Source organism: Anguilla anguilla, chromosome 4, assembly GCF_013347855.1.
Source record: "Anguilla anguilla isolate fAngAng1 chromosome 4, fAngAng1.pri, whole genome shotgun sequence".
NCBI lineage: Eukaryota > Metazoa > Chordata > Actinopteri > Anguilliformes > Anguillidae > Anguilla > Anguilla anguilla.
Window position 1 is genome coordinate 64,215,907 of NC_049204.1, and position 21,669 is coordinate 64,237,575.

Consider the following 21,669-nt stretch of genomic DNA (forward strand, 5'->3'; position numbering starts at 1 on the left):
AAATCAAACACTTGTTTTAACATTCCATCTATTTTCTGAAGTGCACCAGTCCCTTTTCCAGCAAAACACACCCACAGCATGATGCTGCCACACCCATGCTTCACAGTTGGGATGGTGTTCCCTCGGATTACCAAAGAACACCACCCTTTTTCCTCCAAAAGGAAAATAGATGGCATCACGAGCCAGAAGGATGATCTAGAAATACTGAAGAAACCCCTGAAGACATCAGCTGGAAAGTTAAAACTTGGTCGCAACTGATTCTTCCAGTAAGACAATGGCATACCTCCAAAATTGTAACAAAATTGCTTAAAGACAACAAAGTGAAAGTATTGGAGTGGCCATCACAAAGCATGGCCCAAATCCCATAGAATATTTGTCGATTGCACTAAAAAATAAAGTCCAAGCAGGGAGGCCCACAAACCTGACTGAGTTACACCAGGTCTGTCAGGAGGAATGGGCAACAATTTCAGCAAAGTATTGCGAGAAGCTTGTGGAAGGCTACCCCAAGCATTTGATTTAAGTTAAGCAATTAAAATACAATGCCATCAAATACTGACAAAGTGCTTGTAAACTTTTGACCAACTGAAAATCTGATATAGTACATAAAAGCTGAAATAAATCTGTCTCCTAGCTATAATTTTGAAATGACCTCTTATGGAAATAAAGTAGATACCCTGATTGACTTAACACAGGAACTGTACCGTAACAATTGTGAAAAATTGAGTTCAAATGTCTTTAGCCTAGGTGTATGTAAACTTTTGGCCTCAAATGTATGTTGTTTTGTTTGTTTGTTTGTTTAACCAGTTTACCAGAACACACGCAGACGCCTGCGCGCTCCGCCGCCTCCTGTAACCATGGAAATGGGGTGTGTCCCAGTTTCAGTGGTAAACAGTAACATAATGTGAAGAGTATATTTAATTGATTAAGTTTTCGGGGGTTTCGTTTACGTTGATCTAGTCAAATATTATCATGTGGGTATTTTAACTTATTGGGGAACTAAATTATTATGTAGACCATGTAAAATTAAAGCCTGCTTAATCGGTTCAATGAAAGAAGCCGGTATTTGACAAAAGAAAAAAAAAAGTAGGATATAAGTCATTTTTATATACTTCTTTTATATTACCGGTCGTACGTTGTAGCATAGATGCATATGGTCTGATACCTTACGTTATACAGAGTGAAATAAAACATTTTAAAGCAGGCCCATGTTATTTCAAAATTAGGCTACCTTTCAGAGGTGTCATTCCACACTTCCTCAGTCACGCCGATACTACTGTAGACCCTCCTACTGTAGGTATGGGTGTTGACGCGGTGAACACCACCATAAGTACCTCCTTTGGCTACACCTTTCACAATACAAAAAGTTCGCCTGTAACATTCAAGGACACTGGTATTGTTTTAATTGCCGGATAAGACATCAAGGAGTCACCGAATAGGTCGGATTTTGAACCAGATAACAAAGTTTGCTGTGGCTAGCAAATGGCTCGGATTGCCCTGCCAAGCATCGGGTTTCTTTTGCTTCTCCTTCTAGCAGTAAGTAAAGGGATATATATTTATGGGTTTTTTGTTGTCTTTGCTGTTGTACTCATTCGCTTTCTCTTTGTTTGCCATTAATATCATTTTTGAACGAAATGTATTTTTGTATGGAACGTTGTGCAGAGGGCAACTGTCAACTGTCATTTAGATCGCCGTGTGATCTCACGGTGCTCAAGCGTAGGTAATTCAATTGTCGAGACTCGCTGGGAAAATGGAACCTTTAAAGCGGAAATTGTCATCTGGGGAAGCGTTAAACGTGTCTTCGGTGGCTGGGCTACTCCTTTTTATTGCCACAAGAAATGGCACTTTATGGAAATGACATGTTTATGAATAAAAATAAAGTGAAGACCCGAATAGCCCTATCTAGTTGGTGCTAAAAGAGCAGTGAAACAGACAACAGACCTTAAAATTTTGCAGTAAACAGTGAACTTAAATGAACTGCGCCAGGTTTCACATAGTTCATTAGGAATTTCATGGAGCAAACAACGGAGACAGGTGCCTAACATGTTTCGGTGGGACATTCACAAAACACTGGAACGACATAAACGTACTAATTCCTTTAACATATGCAAAAGTGTTGATGCGTGATCTAGCGATGTCAGTTTTAAAAATATTGGGTGTAAAATCCACATTACTCGCATATAGCAAATAGCCTACGGTCGTTTTATTTGTGAACATTTTAAATATAGTTTCATTGTGTCAATTTAATATTCACAGCCTTTGCTTTTGTTACGATGCTGAACGATGAACCGGTTTCATTCAACTATCAGCGCAAAAAAAAAAAAAAAACGCTCCTCATTGTTCTGTTTTTGGATAGCTCTCACTGGTTGGTCGGTCGAATGAGTCACTTGGGTGAGGTCATTTGACGTGTTGGGGCAAGCAGCATCACCCCCTTTTTTCAAAACGAGGGTGCCAGTTCTCTGAGAAGGCTTTAGGCCAATTGGAGAAAAAAATAATTTGACATTTCAAATGACATTCTAAAACAATGCAATGCTACAGTAAAATGCCTTATTTTCATCCAAATATATTTTCTCTTGGAATTTTCTAATGGACAATGAAAGCTGGAATGAAAGAGAACAGCATTGACATGTTCGGCTGAAGTGTTTTTTGCAAGCTAAAATGTTAGGCCTATTTCCCCCTTTTAAATTTCAACCGTTTATGATGTAAGATCACCAGTAGTGATTAGAATGTTCTTAACTGAACATTCTAATGCTGATGTAGCAGTCCCTACTGGTTACTGAAAGCAATGGAGGTCTAGAACACTGACTTTGAACTTTGCAAAAAAAAATATTCCCAAAAAAAAAACCTACTATTCAAAGGGTTAAGAATGTCAACCAGTATCGATACCTGGAATAGCGAACATGCCAAAATGCCAATGTTTTTCCATCTCAGTTAAAGGAAAATGTCAATCCACCAACCCTGCTCACAACACGGTTTTCTTCTTTGAGTAGTTCTGCCTCTCTGCGTATTGTAGTACCATCCAGCCTACAGTCATATTCAAATGACCGTACTGTGAAAAGGTGAAAAGGAGCAGAATGGTGCCTAGGGGAACAAAAACACTTTCTTTGTAATACAGGAGCTTAATGTCATGTTTTATCATTTATTTATAGATTACTTTATTTCTTTTTCTGTTTTTTTTTTGGGGGGGGGGGGGGGGCGCTTCTTGTATGTGTGTGTTAACACAGTGGTTCTTTTCACATTCGCTGTTAGAAAATACCACCTACGAGAGTAACCGGCATGTTGACACAAGTAGGCCCAGCTTTAGCTGTTTCTTGTTCGAGAGCTTTTGGGACCTTGGCAACTTGTGTTTACTCTGTTGTTGCAAGTACCTGTAATTACACTTAGGCATTCAGTAGATACTCTTACCAAGATAAATTCACACTGAATACATTTTTGTATATACAACCAGAAACCAGTGAAGTTCCAAAACCATTATGTCAGTGACACTGTTCTCTTTTCGGCTTTGCTTCCTCGAACCGATCGCCATGGATGCCAGGCTCACTGGGCCAGGGCCCAAATTGATCTTCTTAAACATATTTATTTATTAAACTGGTTTTTCTGACCTTTCCTAGAACTACTCCTACCAACTACTGTACCACAGGGCTTTTGGCTGACCCTGGAAGCAATAACATTGATATTAAAGTATCGTCTGTTGTCCCTGACAAAGAAAGAAAATAATACGGTCATTGAATTGTCAGTATTCCTACGCATGTCAAATCCCAGGGCACCAGGGACCGATGACATGTTTTTTTGCAGTTATAAGTGGGTGCAAATTAAACAGGATCCTCTTCGAATATTCTCATATAATTTGAGGAAGAGATTTTAATAGAAATTGCATTCGGCAGATTCCATTCTTTTGTTTTTTACTCACAAGAATTGCTGAAATTTGTTTTTACTTCACAGGCACTGTAAGCTCAGCCATTGTGCAATTTGAGTAGAATGGATTTTTATTTCATCTTGTTTTCCCTCTTTTGTGTGTGTGTGTGTGTGTGTGTGTGTGTTTGTAAAAGAGTGGATCTTGCGTGTGAAACACAAAGCCTTGGGTGTGGAAGGCTGTTAGAACTGTGGTATTCAAGTTGTCTGCCTCACCTATAACTTCCTATCACCAGAGAGCCATTAAAACTGAACTGACTCCAATCGTGCTAAAAAAAAGGATCGCGTTGAAATAACAACATACTTGTTATTATATTATTTCATTTCTCATGCGAGGGCAGTAGGCACATTTTCAATTTGCACCGAAATAGTAATTTCAGTGCACAGCAGGACAATAAGACGCAGCAAAGATGTCACCTAGGAAGGACGACACCAACATGGGAGAACGACAGCAGCACTGCGCACTTCTATGTAAGTGTGCTGTTCGCTGGCGTGCAAAGTCTCTGTCCTGAACACCTCAGTCTCTTCAGCGTATGGTGTCCTCAAGTCAAGAGTGGTAGGATATGCCATGTGATGTCTGCCCAAGGATGCAGAATATGAAACAAAAAAACCGTAAGGGAGCTGCTAGGTGGCTCATCCGGTTTGGGCGGTTCTGTTGGATGGGTCCTATAGTTTGGTATTGAATTCCGACCGTGCCGGTGTTGACTGTGGCCTGTGTTCACACAGAATAGTGCTTTGGCTGGGAGTGTACACCTAGTAAGAAGTAAAACTCACCTGAAACCAAACCACAGGTGAGCATTCCACAATGCGGTGGCCAAAGTCAATAAGGAGTTTTGTTTTCGCCACAAACTCTTTTAAAATAATTTATTCAGTTAATTGGTATGGCAAATTAATTTGTAAGAGTGCAGTCTCACCATCCTTGTTCAGTCCATTTGAATCGAACCCTGGAGCGTCTAGTTCCTTGGTGCGGTTCGTTTGAGGTGGTGCGAACATCGTATCCGAACCCTGGTGCAGACTGAACAACCGTTCTCTGGCCCGTTTCTTTTCTAGTGAGAACACCATTCAAACCACTCACAGGAAGCCTAACATTTTTCCTGGTTAAAAACAACATCTTCACTTCCCGTTTCAGTGGCTGGTGAAGCTTGCACTGCTTAGCCAGCTGTCGTGGGTGGATGGGACAGACCGGGACTCAAGTCTGAGTGAGATTCGTCATGATGGGATCTCATCAGAGCCAGTCTCCTTCTGTGATACTGTCTGTTTCTCGACAGACTGCATTATTAAATTATTTAATATGCGCGTTCTCGACAGACACTCTTATGCACAGTCCTTTACTGCTTGCTGATATGGGCTCCAGATCAACACCAACATGAATATAACCCGAAGGAGCTCCATGATGATATTGTGCAGGCTCAAATTGCAAGGGTTTTGTTTTACCTGCCAACTGTCTGACCAATAATTGAAAGACATTTCCAACCCGCATTGGCTTTTGGCTTTGTTTACAAGTTTTGGACCGTTTTATTTTTTTGCCTCTGGGGAAAAGCAAACCAGACCAATTGATTAAATAAGAAGAACTGCTCTTAAATAAGAGATGAAGAAAGAGAAGAATTGAATTTGCACCTCAGAAGTATTCATTACTGGAAAAAAAAACGGAAGATGGCTTCTTTTTTTTCAGTTAGACACCTGGATGCATCCCCAATCGAAAGAAAAACTGACTCATAAGCATGGGCTTGTTTGGGGAATAACAAAAGCAATTAATCATATTTACTAAGCAACACAACAGCACACCTTGACAGAAGCCTGATTCAGAATCGTCTTGGCAGCTTCAGCTGCATAATGGCAGTGGAGATTTCACGAGAATTGTTTTCTTTGTTTTAATACTGTTTGGAGGTTCCAGTGAAACGCAGACCTGAAGCACTACGTTAAAAAGAAAACAACTCAGATTCCAGTTATTTTTATATAAGGTTGAATACAGTAAGTTTAAAGTATTTTCTGGGTGTTCTATGAATGTCAGAAGAGGACAAAACTAAAATACCATCTAAACCGAGGGTTCTATCCAAAAAGGGGCGAGTGTGGGTTTTTGTTTTATCCCAGCACTTAGACACCTGATTCTTCGTATCGCTGTCTTTACTGAAGACCATGATTTGTTAATTATTTGAATGAGGTGTTGTAGTGCTGGGCTGATCCTAAAACCTGCACCCACACCAGCCCTTTACGGATACAGTCACTCGCCCCCCTTATTAAAAATTATTTAAACACACTACCAATCCAAGACAGGTTGCAAAAGTGCACTGTGATGCAGGGAATTGAGAGGTTAGTAAAAATCTACAACATGGAATGGGAAAATGGTTGCTCCGACCTGGCTGTGATGACCATGGAAGGAATGAGTCATTGCATTTATATAGCACTTCTCCGAACACTCAAAGTGCTTTACAGCGACGAGTGGAAACTCACCTGACCTCACCCACCGCCACCAACGTGTGGCACCCACCTTGGGTGATGCGCGGCAGCCATTTTGTGCCAGAACGCTCACCACATTAGCCAAGGTGGAGAAGGAACAGAAGGGAAGGAGTCTCGGATGAAGAGGGGTTTTTTAAAAAGTGTGTCGACTGTGGCGTGGGAAACTGCAGCTGGCCTCCTCTGTGCTTCGGCCCGCACACTTTGCCAGTTTGTTTGGGTGTGGCTGCTATCCCTGGGATGCCACCGGGTTGAATATGGCATCGTTTTCTGTGGTTTCATGGATGATGATTTCAAGGGGTTTTTTTTTTCTTTTTTTTTTCTTTTTTTACCACCCATCTGTCAGAACTTGCATCTCTCTCAAGGAAGCCCTAAGCTCATGACTACTAGTTTTTTTTTTTTTTTTTTTTTCATTTTCAGTTTAAGTACATACAATCGGACCCGATCTGGCACATCACACACTGCCTAAACTGCGTTCTGGGTCAAGTGTGAGCACGCCCTTTCGAATGTGCATTGCTCAACGGGCCCTCTCCAGCAGCGTACTAATGAAATGCAGAAGGTGAAACGTAGTTCTCATTTGCAGAAGCGTATCCACGGTATAAGCGCATGCAATGCTCGGCATACATTGCAGACGGTCTAGGAAATCCATTAACAAACCTTTTGTCTCAGGTGACATTTTACACGACCGTCTTCTCACACGCGGCGTCTCGTGTGCGGTGGGACATTTTTCCACAGGGATGTCGGAGAATACACTGAAGATAAACACGCCTATTTTTAACATGCTTCAATAATTCAGTAAACCCGGCAGGGATTAGCTTACCGGATAAGTATTTAGATCTGATGCATTATGTTCTAGCTGAAGAATATAACATTGGGCTATATGTAGGGGTAATTAGCAGTATGAGCACTACGGTGAGGAAGGTAGAATATTAGCACACATTTAACAGTTTGAAAATTAATTTCTGTTTTGTTTGTTTTCTACATTGACAGAGGGTTTCATAACAATAGAGGTTTTTTTTTTCCCAATATCATTTAAAAAAATAAAATGCTTTTCTTGCCAGTAACATACTGTGCTTCCAAAAACAAACACAATTTAATAAATAAATATTTCAGCATTTGGAATAGGTCATGTGGTGCATTTCTCAAACTGTTTTATGTGTAAGAGTCCACACCAAAGACAAACTGATTTCCTTCAGAGGTGTGTTGGGGCTGCAGGCTGAATCGTCCAGTTAAGGCTCTGTTCCAGTGTTTGGATGGGCCCCATGGTCTGGTATCTGTTAAGGCTCTGTTCCAGTGTTTGGATGGGCCCCATGGTCTGGTATCTGTTAAGGCTCTGTTCCAGTGTTTGGATGGGCCCCATGGTCTGGTATCTGTTAAGGCTCTGTTCCAGCGTGTGGATGGGCTCCATGGCCTGGTATCAGTTAAGGCTCTGTTCCAGTGTGTGGATGGGCTCCATGGTCTGGTATCTGTTAAGGCTCTGTTCCAGTGTGTGGATGGGCTCCATGGTCTGGTATCTGTTAAGGCTCTGGTCCTCTGTGTGGATGGGCCCCATGGTCTGGTATCTGTTAAGGCTGGAGTGTTCCCTGGAAAACTGGCCAAACTGTCCAAAAATACTTTTTTAGGAATGGTTATTCAATTTCTTTTCATTTCCCCCTTTCTTTTTTAATAGGTTTTTAAACTAGAAGCCGAAGGAGCAAAATCATCAAGCCAGAGGAGATGGAAAAGGGAATGGGTTATCCCTCCACAGAAGCTGGAAGAGAACGTCGATCACACGAGGAAAGATTATGTCGCCAAGGTAAGATTCGGTTTTTTTTCCTTCGCTACATTGTCAAACTGTCCGCTGAGCGAAGTGGAAGACATATAGAAGTCGTGTGAGCTGATCTTTCAGTGACACGCTTGAGAAAGAGAGTTGGTTCTCTTTGCCTTTTTCTTAAAGCCGACAGTCTGCTCTTTCACCTCATGCTTATTGTTTCATTTCGTTTTCGATGTGCTGAAACCACCCCCCGCTACCTTGACCGGGAATAAGCAAGTATAGATAATGGATGGAACCTGATCAGGAATAAGCGGGTATAGATAATGGATGGACCCTGCCCAGGAATAAGCGGTATAGATAATGGATGGACCCTGATCAGGAATAAGCGGGTATAGATAATGGATGGACTCTGCCCAGGAATAAGCGGGTATAGATAATGGATGGACTCTGCTCAGGAATAAGCGGGTATAGATAATGGATGGACCCTGCCCAGGAATAAGCGAGTATAGATAATGGATGGACTCTGCTCAGGATAAACAGGTATAGATAATGGATGGACCCTGCCCAGGAATAAGCGGGTATAGATAATGGATGGACTCTGCCCAGGAATAAGCGGGTATGGATAATGGATGGACCCTGCCCAGGAATAAGCGGGTATAGATAATGGATGGACCTTGCCTAGGAATAAGCGAGTATAGATAATGGATGGACCCTGCCCAGGAATAAGCGGGTATAGATAATGGATGGACTCTGCTCAGGATAAACAGGTATAGATAATGGATGGACCCTGCCCAGGAATAAGTGGGTTTAGATAATGGATGGACCCTGATCAGGAATAAGCGGGTATAGATAACGGATGAATGGATGGATGGATGGATGGATGAATGTGCTGGAGTACAGAGCCAAAACAACAAAAATTGTGTCACTGTCCAAATAAGTACAGATTACACTGTATATCGTAACTGAAGTGTACCTATCCGTTAAAACCATTTTTTTTTGTTAGATTCGATCTGACCAAGAAATTGAGGTGGACTGGAAGGGAGCACTGACTTACTCCTTGAAGGGAATAGGTGCTACAGAAGACCCTGTAAACCTGTTTATCGTTGATCCCCACACCGGCTTTGTCAGAGTGACAGGCATTTTGGACAGAGAGAAAATTGCCATGTTCAATGTGAGTATATTTATTTGCGACTGGCCATGTGAAATATGCTACAGTTCCCAGTAGCTAACAGAGATCAGCACTTTGAAGCACTTTGAGCTGCATTTTATGTATGAAAGGCGCTATATAAATAAAGTATTATTATTATTATTATTATTATAATCAGAGGAATAATAAAAAAATCTTTCTTTGCTTTTTGGAATTGCTTTGTTGCACATCCTTTCTTTCTTTCCTCTTTTCTTTTTAGCTATCTGGAGTCGCACGATATGCCAACGGAGACTATGCAGAGAAAGACATTCAGCTCCGCGTTAAAGTTTTGGATCAGAACGACTGCGTCCCCATATTTAGTCCAATGGTTTCCGGGTCCATTGACGAATTGAGTCTTCGAGGTATGTTTTATTTTATTTTTATTAGCTTATTTATTACTTTTTTTTTTTTTTTTAATTGAAAAACATTGGATTGGAGTATGAATACCTAATGTAAGCATTTATAGTTTAATGTCATAAACCATGTGCAAAGTCATGCATTCATACAATTACGAATGTTGTACAAATATGTAATACACACACACGTGTATATATATATATATATATGAAATAATTCACATTCTACACTTGTATTTAAGGGAATATTTGTACATTTTGGAGTCACCATGTGGAAACTACAGTGCTTTTTATAAAAAAGACCTTATTTCGGGGAATAATAATGTTTGGGACAGATGGCGTCACATGTGTTTCTTGATTTAGGTCAGGTGTGTTCAATTGCTTCCTTAGTGCATGATGTATAAGAGAGATCTCAGTATCTAGTTTTGATTCTAGTCTTTTGATTGCCTTTGGGAGTTTCATTGCTGTTGGCATTTGTCAATATGACAGCCAGAGCTGTGCCAATGAAAGTAAAGGAAGCCATCATGAGGCTGGGAAATAAGAAAAAAAAAAACAGTCAGCGACATATGCCAAACCAAAGTCAGCTGTTCGGAAAATCAGTAAGAGGAAACAAAGCAGTGGTGAGCTCAGAAATCACAAAGATTTTATAGTACAGAGAATCAAATCAAGAAAAATGTCTTTGTCCTAAAAAGCATTATAAAGCTGACTACTGTAGTTATATATAGTTTATAATAATATAGTTTATTTCTTCTCTTAAATTCCAGACACAGTCATCATGAATGTAGTTGCCAGAGACGATGATGAACCTGGCAATGTAAATTCAAAAGTAGCCTACAGCATTATAAATCAGGATCCGCCGGGAGAACAGATGTTTCGCATCAGCAAAGACGGACGTCTTTACGTCTGGTCCCCCAACCTGGATCGAGAAGTGAGTGTCAGCATATCTGAGCAGAGGTGGAAAGTCCAGGGGTCAGAAAGTAAAAGTCCTGCCATGCATTTCTTCCACCCATTAACGCCAGCTGATTCTACTAAACTAGTCCTACCAGTTGAACTGCGCTAATTAGCGAATCCAGGTGGTTGGAACAAAATACTGGGGAGGACTTTTACTTTCTGAACCTGGATTTTCCACCTCTGTATCTGAGAATCCCTTTGAGTATAAGCATCAAATGCGTCCGATAGTTTATCGGCAAAAATAATTAGCGCATATCCTGGTTGCTTTTGCCTTACATTTTGGAAATGTATTTTATCGGGTACTATTTGTGTGTGTACATATGTGCGAGTATTATTATAATAATAATAATAATAATAAGAAATTGGATTGTATGGATTTTATGTTATTAGTTTTATATATCATTATTTACATCCTCAGAAACTGCACAGACAAATGCATTTTAAGAAAATACGTAACTTTTTAATATGAGAAATGATTCATTCTTACTAACGTTTTTGAAATTAAGTTTTTTTATATTTTCGTTTTTTTTTTACAGAAAATAGACCACTACGTGTTGACCATAAGGGGAGCGGATCTTTACGGCGAGCCGGGCGGAAACACCGCCACGGGAACCGTCACCGTCAGAATCAACGATGTGAACGACAACGCTCCGCGGCTGGACAGAGACCACGTAATTAAAAAACGCTCGTCCGTGGCTTCCACCGTTTGCTATTTCCACGTTGACTCGTCACAGTGAAGTCACCGTTCTTACGTTACATTACATTGCAGGCGTTTAGCGGACACTCCTATCAAGAGCGACTCACACAGCTTTTTCCAATGTGCTTTGCAATTGATGCCTCTCATTCACCCGTTCACACACACACACACACACACACACACACACACACACATGCCAATGGTGAAGGGCTGCCATGCAAGGTACAAATCAGCTCGTTGGGAGCAATTAGGGGTTAGGCGGGGGATCGAACCAGCAACCCTCCGACTGCCAGACAACCACTGTGACCTCCTGAGCTATGTCGCCCAATTAAAATGTATGTACGATGTGCCTAATGACCCCCCCCCCCCCCCCCCACTGTCTTTGGTTCAGTATGAAGGGCGCATCGACGAAAACACCCAGGATGTGGAAGTCATGAGGTTCAAGGCCCTCGACGATGACATCGTGAACACGGACAACTGGCTGGCGGAGTTCGACATCGTTTCGGGAAACGAGGCCGGGTACTTCAAAATCGAGACCGACCCCAAGACAAACGAGGGCGTTTTGAAGCTGGTCAAGGTACGGACATTTTGCCTACCGCGATTGTCCAGACTGTTTTATTTATGTTGTACACCTGCCCGGGGGACTGCAGATGAAAATCAGCTCTTAGCTATATCTGGTACAATGCATCAAATTTCTATTGCTGAAATTTATGTTGTAAAAATTGTCCCCTGTCAAATAAATTGAATAAAGTAAAGTAAGTATTTCTGTCTGCGACGGCAAGCCGGGCAAAGACACACATCGATTCACTTTTCTTTTTTTCTTTTTTTTTTTTTTTTTAAATAAGATTTTCTGTTTCCTTCCGCACAGCCAGTGGACTACGAAGACCTCCACGAGCTGGATCTGCAGGTGGCGCTGGCTAACAAGGCCCCGTTCCATCCTTCGGTGACGGCCGGCGCTGGCGCGGGGGCGACTATAGGGTTGGGGGGGGGAGGGGGAGGAGGAGCGGGCGGCGGTGGCGGCGGCGGCGGCGGCGGCGGTGGCGGTGCGGGGGGCGGCGGCTCGTCGTGGAGCGGAGCCGGGGGAAGCGGCTCCTCGTCCGGCTTCGGGGGCAAGACCTACCCCGTCAAGATCAACGTGAACAACCTGCCGGAGCCCCCCAGGTTCAACCCCAAGATCAAGGCCGTGGCCATCTCCGAGGACAGCAAGACGGTCAACCTCAAGGACGTGATCGTCCGATACCCCGCCATGGACGGGGACACGGGGAAGGATGCCAAAAATGTCAGGTTAGCTCCCAACGACCACAAGTCCCCGCCGTTCCGGGCCGCCCCGCCCGGTTCCTGGAGATCTGCCGTCCCGTTCGTTTTTCGTTTCAGCCATAATTCAGCGCACCTGATTGCACAAAGGAGATCTCCAGCTGTTAACACGTTAGCGTGTTTTTCATGTTTAGAGAGATTGTTTGCCCTCTTGTGTCAGAAATACCTATGCGTGCCACGAAGAATAAGATTCCCATGTTCACATTGAGCTATATTCCAAACAATTACACAAAAAGCGGTACCTAAATTGTTTAACCGGTCAAATAAAAGACTGAGGTGAATCAATAGGCTTCTAATTAGGTCGTTGAAATTCTTTCATCATTTTCTTCGTTGAACATATTGACACAATGGAGGTTTGGCTTGTTACCATTTTGTTTGGTCTTTGAATTCTTCTTTGTCTAATGGAATGATTGGTTTTATTTTCCACGAGCCCACCGATTATTTTCGATTACAAAAAAAAAACGTGTCCGTCGACGGCGATGGTTCTTACTGCTCGAGTGGCCTTTTGTCTCGACCTCAGATACGTGAAGGGCTACGATCCGGACAACTGGCTGGTGATCGACGAGGAGACCGCTGAAGTCCGACTCAACAAACTGCCGGATCGGGAGTCCAAGCACCTGGTCAATGGAACTTACTTCGCAAAAATACTTTGCATTTCGCAGGGCAAGTAAATTAATCAAAGATAATGGGACCAAGCTGTGAAAGGGTGGAAGCTGGTTTTAGTAGACAACATACAAACCTTACTGTAAGGTTCTACAAATAAAAAAATCAGGTTATTCTTGATGTGGGTGTGAAGTCATTATGTTGTTTGTATAGGAAGTTACTCATAAGTCATATGAATATATGCAGGTGTTTCTTGCAATCCATTTGGAAAGATTTCTAGTAATGCAACAATTCTTATCGCCATTTTATCACCTTGGTGGACTTTCCAGAGATTTGAACATTTCTGTGTGAAAAACAAAACAGTATGTAATTATTCAGAATGGTGTAATTGTTCACGTTCATTTACAAGTGTCTGGTGGAATGAGCATGCACAAATTTTTTTTTACGTACACAACTCAAGTGTTGTCTTTTAACACGAATGAGAGTTTAAAAGTTGAAAGGAAAAAAAGTATCAAAAAACAAAGAAAAGTGGTGACACTTTCAGTTTAGTGTTTCCTTGCGTTTCCAAAAAAAAAAAAGAGATTTTAATGTTTGCTCTTGTGCTTAATAGACATGCCCTCCAAGACAGCGACCGGCACCATCGCAATCCAGGTGGAGGACTACAACGACCACTGCCCCACGCTCACCACCACCTCCCAGTCTATGTGCCTCGACGACAAAGTGGTCTTCGTCACCGCCGTTGACGAGGACGACTCCCCCCACGGGGCTCCCTTCGTGTTCACACTCGATCCCAAGGGGACCAAGGGAGACTGGGTGGTGGAGCATCTGAACGGTGAGCGACACGGCCCGGCCCGCCCCCCCGATCTGGCCCCCGTCCCGCCGCTGTCCGCCATCTCAGCTTGCCGTCTGTTCCCTCCCCAGAATTTACTCTGTTTCCTGTAGGCAGTCTCCATTTTAAGGTCATGTGCGACAGTCCGTTTGGCACTGTGCAGAACTAAAGAGTGATTGATTGATTGATTGGTAGATAACCATTACTGTTATGCTGGGGGATGGGAAGCTTAAATTTCAAAGTTTAATCATAATAATTTTGAAATAAGTTACAAATTTAATTCTAGGCCAAAAAAGAAAACTGTTCCCTGCTAAACTTTTAGTTTCGTTAAAACTAATTGAGTGAATGTTTTTTTTTTTTTTCTTTTTAACATTTTTTGGCTGGACCGCAACAGCGGGGGGCCAGCCCCTACAAACACGAATGTCTGTGACTGACTGAGTGAGTGAGTGAGTGAAGTGAAGTCACGCCATTGGTCGGCCGGATCGCGCGCGTTAGATCCAGCCGTACATTCGGTTTTGACCCGGTCTTGTTTTTTTTTTAATTCCCGTGTTAGACACCACGGTGATCCTGAGAGCTCACGAGGCCTTGTGGCCCGGGCCCTACGCCGTCTCCATGGAGGTCGCGGACCAGCAGGGCCAGGCCTGTCCCGACAAGCAGGTCCTGACGGTGGACGTGTGCACCTGCGACGAGAAGAATGTCTGCGGCGACAGGGAGGCGGGCACAGGCGCCTTGTTCGGGGGCCCCGCCATCGGCCTGCTCATCCTCGGCCTGCTGATGCTTCTGTGTGAGTGCCGCCGCCGCCGCCGCCGGGGGAAGCGCGGTCGGACCGTGGTTCCGATCGGGTCCGTTACGACCGTCGTCTGATTAGACAGACAGGGTCGCTGAAAAACCGCCTTTCGACCAGAATCAATTATCGCAACCCCATACGAGGTCAGTTGAGACAGCTCAATTAGAGTCAATTAAGGCAACTCAATTAGAGTCAATTAAGACAACTCAATTAGAGTCAATTAAGGCAACTCAATTAGAGTCAATTAAGATAGCTGGAAAAAATTGTACAGGTTTGATTAAACCAAGACGGTTAAGAATTTTCATGCAAGAGATCTAACTGGAAAAATTTGAATCTGGAAGGCCATCACAAAGTATCCAAAACCGCTTCTTGCTCATTTAAAAAAAAAACTAATTTATTATGCATGATGTTGGTGTGACCAGAGTTGATCCAAAAATGATTATACCTTTTAATTTCAATTATGTAAATTCAATTAAATTAATTTCAGCAATTATATTTGTCCTTAGCAGAGAGAGAGAGAGAGAGAGAGAGAGAGAGAGAGAGGTGTAACCAATGTAATGAGCGCAGATTATAAGAAATAAGAAATACTTGTTTCATACGGACACAGAGCTCATACGACTAGAATCTGAAACAACTACGGCGTAAAGCACGAGAAACACAATCGTAAGGTGATTGGTCGGTGGCTAGGCAGGGGAGATTGCGATTGGTCGTGGCTGAGTGTGGTCTCTCTTTGACCCCGCAGTGATACCGCTCCTGCTGCTCTTCTGCAACTGTGGAGGCGCCGGGGCCGGCGGCATAGGCGGCGGCTTCTCCGACATGCCGTTCGACACCAAGGAGCACCTGATCTCCTACCACACGGAGGGCAAAGGGGAGGACAAGGTGAGCTGCCTGAGCTGCGACTTCCCTCTCGCCGGTTACGCTTCCATTGTGATGTCACAGGGGATCTCGTTTTCGCTCTCCCCGGGTACGCTTCCATTGTGATGTCACAGCGGATCTCGTTTCAGGCACTAGAAATGGTCGAGAAAACATTAGAATATGTTGCCTTTTTTTCTTTTTGGCGAAAGGTAGCAGAAGTTAATTTGAACAGGTCCCAATTTATCTGGCTTAATTTATTATCTTCTGAATGGCTGCATTATTTGATGCGCCATAACCAAGGGGCGGGGAAAACTGTTTTTATTTTATTTTGCAAATAAAATGTAGATGGTGTGCATGTAGGGCAGTCATACTGCACTAGAAGAGAAATGCTGTCGTACTGCATTTCTTTCTTCTTGCGGGGGAAACTTAACTTAACACTATGAGGGGAAAAAAAAACATTCCAGCACCTTCGTTTTGGTGTCTGATACCTGTTACGCATTGTTTGTGGTTCTATTACCCACAATGCTGCCCTATGCCTCCAGTAACTCCACAGTTCGGCACGTGTGTATATATTCTTCTTCAAGCGTGGCAGATGGTACTTACTGCGTGCTGATCGGGCTGTACACAGTAAGGATTTTTGTCCTCTAGAGGGAGCCATTATCCCATTCTTTACATTTGGATCAGGTGCCGTGAAACAACTCTTATTTTCCCTTTAGGGGCTGCTTAGTTTCGAAAAAAGTATCTGAATCTGTGGTTTTCAGCCCTGGTCCTGGAGTGCCGTGCGTATGCTGGGTTTTGTTCCAGATCATATCTCTGGTTTAATTACGGTGATTAAAAGTGATTTAAGGTGTTGGTTGGTTTGGCGCATTACCATTTTCTTTGTCCTTGAGCTCTTCATTTGCCATATATGGTTTAGTCACTGGCTCAGAGTGCACATTCAGCATTTATAACTTCATTGATTCCAGCTGTTTTTTTTTTTTTACCATGGCATATAACAGAAAGTCAAAGCATTAGTTGTCTAGAAATTGGGGTCCACAGGGGTACTCCAGGAGCGGGGGTTGAAAACCACTCGGGTAACATGACGAGACACAGCTCCCTCTAGTGGACACTACTTCAACTGCTCCAATTAATTTTTAAAACCTGTGGAGCAACAATAAATACATCATTCCATAATAATTGCACACAGGAGTGATATTTTTTATTCTCCTTCTTACCACTGATAATATATACAATACCAACTGAGAACCCCACAGGTGTGCACACACAAAGATATACACAAAAAACCAGCCACTCCTAGAGAAAAATTAAAACATTTATTAGGTCTGAGTAATCAACTGCCAGAAACCTATCCAAGCAACCTGGCCTATGTAGGGAAAGACAGAGAGAGAGAGAGAGAGCCAATTGGTATATATCCAGTGCAGTTTCAAAAAGACCTCACAAACAATGTGGAATAATTAATAATCAATAACATTGTTTGTATAATTAGCCAAATAATTTGCATGCATGGGTATAAATGGGTATAAATCACTCAGCTGTGTGTCCTGGAGTCACAATAAGAAGCCAGGACACTAAACTAGGAGTTGAGCTGTAGGGGAAGCACCAGTGGAAGACCAGGGCCCTTCTCTCAACATTCACAGAAAGAGACACTCTCAGCCCAACCGAAACGCGACGACATTCTCCGCCATTTTGTTGCCACGGCAGCAAACAATTACCTGTATGAACCCGGGGCTCGGAAAACGTGCTGGTGACTTAACGGCAGTGAGGCTCATGGTCGCAGTGTTGGACGGCCTTGGACGGGCACAAGGGGTCTCTCTTCATACAGTTCCGCTCCTGTCGAGCCTCTTAACGCAATGTACAGTAATTTAAATAAAGCTGTCCGGTTGATTAATTGCTTGATCTTGTGAGGGCTGCGGTGTTCTGTGCCTCTTTCGCTCGCTGTCAGAAACAAACCGGGCCCCCTCTGACCGAGCGACTCGACTCTGTTCCCACGCAGGACGTCCCGGTGCTGAGCGCCCCCGTGGACTACGGCGGGGGGTTCGTGCAGGCCATGGACGCGGGAAAGGTCAACGCGGCCGGCGGCGCCGCCATGGGCATGGGCATGGGCATGGGCATGGCGGGGGCGGCGGCGGCCGGGGGGGCCTTCATGGCCTCCGGCTCAGCGATGGGCGGCGGCCACATGGAGGTGGACTACATGGCCCGGAATGAAATGATGGCCCGGGAGTACATGGGCGGGGCCAGCTACGAGCGAGAGGAAGGCAGCATGTACAACGGGATCGCCCTCTCCGAGGAGTACCTGGAACAGTACTACTCACAGGCAAGCGGAATTCCGGTCGCTTCGCCGCGAAGCGAAACGCGCTAGCGGGCTTTACCGGCGCCACTGCGTCAGGTGACGAGTGTGTCGTCCGTGTCGTGCGTGCTGACGCTGACGCCGGATGTTTTCTTTTGTCCGCAGAAAGCCAGCTGCGTGGCGGAAGGCTACCCGCTGCAGGACAGCCTGCTGATGTACGACTGCGAGGGCAACGGCTCGGTCGCCGGCTCCGTGGGCTGCTGCAGCCTCCTGGAGACGGACGACGACCTGGGGTTCCTCAACGACCTGGGCCCCAAGTTCAAGACCCTGGCCTCCATCTGCCGGGGCCGGGAGGTGGTGTCCGAGGCGGCCGCCGCGGTGGCCGTGGCCGCGCCCGCCCCCGCCCCCGCCCCCGTCGCCGCCGCCGCCGCCATCGAGCAGCACGCCTCCTCTTCCCTGGCCGTCTTCAGCGAGCACTCGGCGAGCGCGGCCAACATGGCCGCCGCGGCCAGCTCGGCCGCCGCAACGGGCAGCAGCGAGATGAGCATGGTGGCGGAGAGCAGCTACGCGGCGGCGCGGCCGACGGTGAACGTCCAGGAGAGTGTGATGATCCCCAACCAGGCCTACCTGGTCCAGCAGCCCATGTACTACGCAGCCGCGCCCATGCTGCAGCCCATGCAGTACGTGATGGAGCCCCAGGTGCAGGGCATGTACGTGATGAGCGACGCCCCCGTGGCCGAAACCATGGTGGTGCAGGAGCACAGGGTGATCGGGGGTCCCGCCATGCACGGCGGGGTGATCGGGGGTGCCGCCATGCACGGCGGGGTGATCGGGGGTGCCGCCATGCACGGCGGGGTGATCGGGGTGCAGCAGGGCACCCTGAACAGGGGCGAGAACGTCGTGCTGGTGGAGAGGCAGATGGGCGCGGGGCAGGTGGTGCGAGAGGGGGGTATGGGGATGGGGATGGGGATGGTCGGGCACAACCAAGGGATGGTGCTGGTGGAGGGTCAGATGGGCGGAGGGCAGGTGCTGCAGGGGGGTCAGTCGTGGATCCAGCAGGGCACCCTACAGAGGGGCCCCACCTACGGGTCCCAAAACATCCTGCTGGTGGAGAGGGAGGGCGCGGCGGGCCAGGGCGTGCAGAACGGCATAGTCACGCAAAGGAAGGAAGTCGTCAGGGAGCAGGCGACTTCGCGGAACCCCGCCTCTCTGGCGAACCAGTCTAGTCCAGCCCAGTTCTCCGGTGCGTCAGTCTCGCAGAAGGTAGTGGTGAAAGAGAAGAGGGTCATCTCCAGTTGAAACTGAGAGCGCTCAGAACCACCAAACCGGTTCCCCTGTCGCTCTTGTCCTGGTAATTATTCACGGCTGCATTAGATAATAAGCAAATCCGGCACTTGGGCTGCAATGAAAAGGAATCCGGTCTACTTGGGATTCCTTGGAACAGGCATGATGCCACTGGGTGTACTTTCACAGGGTTGAGGGTTCAAAACTCATTTCTTCAAAATGGTCTCCGCAAGACTTTACAGATATGTTGTAACAGTGCTGTATATCGTAAATGTTGGGATATAGAAAAAGACGTATTTCACAAAGGTGCACATATATATATAGAAACAGTAAGAGAGATAGAGCAATAACAGAAAGTACCTATACTTCCTTTATTTGCTCATTTGTAATATTGTAATGTATTTTATTTCAATATATATTTTAGTACATTTTCTTTTTGTAAGGGAGACAGTGTAATGTCGACAGCTCATGAAGCTCTATATTCTGAACAGACATAGCACATGCAAGCAATCTGCCTTGTATACAAGCTTTCAAAGTCATTGTTCTCTTAACATTTTTCTGCGTACTGACATCTCATACAAGAGGAAAGGACCATTTAAAATTACATTTTTACAATTACTATTTTCTCATGCTTCTCAGATTCTGCTCCTGAGAAATAACCCTTCGCCTGCCTCACTAAGATAACAATATTAGCCCTCGCAATATTCTTCAGCTACTCTCACTTCAGTGCTTTTTTTATTTTTCTGCAATTGACGAACCGCATGATCCTAGGAATAAACCCCACGAGAAATCTACGAGCTCAGCAATGAAGCGATCTCAAAATAAGACCTATTTTTGTGATAAATAAGAAAAGGCTATTTGTGAGCGGAAGATTTTGTTTTCCTCCGGGTTATTTTCCCATGTTTTGATATTCGCCGCTGTTAGTCGATTTGCTTGTTTTCCTGGTTGCTTTGGTTTTTTCAAGGCTGGGCACGCAGCTCCCGTGGAATTCTTTGACTAGAGACTGCCTATCTCGCGCCGAGCGACGCGATTGGCTATCGAGGGTTTCAAGGCGACCGCTAACGGCACAGTGAGTCGATTGTTTCGAACGAGGAGGAGCTGGAAAACCCCAGAACCCAGAAAACCAGACCGTCCAGCTCCCCGGAACACGCGCTGCATTGCCACAACATGCCAGCCATTAGTCATAAAGGTAATTATGACTAAAGGTGACAAATAAGCGAAAGGTTGGTAAAGATCACATGGATGACAAACGGCGCTCAATGCGTGTGCAATATATTCGGAGATATGACTGTAAATCATAAGCCTTGTAATCATACCGCATATTTACATTGGTAGTTCACAGCATTAAAAAAAACCCTGCTTTCCAAATTTCTCTTCCCATGTCACTGTGGTTGTTAAAATTAGAAATATGCAAAATAATTGTACAGACCGAGGTCCGAGTGTGCAGGATTTTAATGTTGAACTCAAATATACTTGCCTATGATGGTATTTGTCAGGCTTTTGGTTATTTTTGTGTGTTTGGGGGGGGAGGGGGGATGGGCTGTTAAAGTATTGTATATATGTTCTTTTGGGTTCAGTATAGGGTTTTCATTATTTTTATACATTTTTCTATTTAATACTTTAGAGAAATGAATTGCTGCATTTTTGTAAAATGATGATTGATTTTGTAGTTTGTTTTTATGGGAATTATTATTATTTCATTTATCTACAGGACTGTGTTAAAGTTGATTTGTTCCTTTTCCAGTTTGAAATAGTACTTTGCTAATATTGATTCTGCCTCGAGCCTTCACCATTGTAAGACCTTCCTGTGCATCGCAGTCCTTGCATTTTGGCTGAGTGATTAATTTACAATGTGCTGCATGTGTCTTTTGCAAAAAGGAAATAGGCAAACGTGCAAACCTTTTTATGTTTCACACTTTACACTGATGACTTTTTGCCTGTAAGCTCCAAGAACAATAAAGATGCTCTTTTTTTCACAGCTGAGGTGTGCGTTGTGTTTGAATCCGTGTTTGACTTGTTAGCAAATACAATCATATTTCTGACAGAACTGAACTATACACGGTATATCACAGGTTAAAAAAGGCGAAGATGAAAAGCCAAGATTACCCTGCCAAGTGTGGAATTCTCTAGAACTGCTCTGCATTTTTTAAATAAGATTTGATTTTGGATTCTGTCCAACTTTCCCTCCGGTCTAATATTTTAATTAACTAAGGGTCTGCATCTTATTGGCAGTAATCAACTTCATCAGAATTCAGTGGCAGATCACGGCCTAAACCTGTTCGATGCTGAAATTAGTCAGTGAAATAAATCCAAAAATGAAATTCCAGAATATGGTGTGAAACCGTTGGACACGTACGGCCTGTTGAATGGCCTATCAGGAGTGGCGGTACACAGCCAACCAGGG

The 21,669-nt window shown here is 44.4% G+C and overlaps 1 protein-coding gene across 2 annotated transcripts; it reads left to right on the forward strand.

The window, feature by feature from the left end:
* Positions 1-1,294: 1,294 nt before the first annotated feature.
* On the forward strand, positions 1,295-21,243 carry dsg2.1 (desmoglein 2, tandem duplicate 1). 2 transcript variants are annotated; one of them, XM_035412392.1, is made up of 15 exons: positions 1,295-1,533; positions 8,033-8,158; positions 9,120-9,287; positions 9,523-9,664; positions 10,423-10,586; positions 11,146-11,280; positions 11,698-11,883; positions 12,175-12,590; positions 13,141-13,283; positions 13,834-14,055; positions 14,606-14,836; positions 15,582-15,718; positions 17,688-18,008; positions 18,147-18,776; positions 18,807-21,243. In XM_035412392.1, exons 1-15 carry the CDS (start codon positions 1,480-1,482, stop codon positions 19,278-19,280), a joined length of 3,549 nt encoding a protein of 1,182 aa, XP_035268283.1. In that variant the 5' UTR covers positions 1,295-1,479; the 3' UTR covers positions 19,281-21,243. The 2 variants fall into 2 exon arrangements, with proteins under 2 accessions (XP_035268283.1, XP_035268282.1); XM_035412391.1 differs by having other exon boundaries at positions 18,147-21,243.
* Positions 21,244-21,669: the final 426 nt, after the last annotated feature.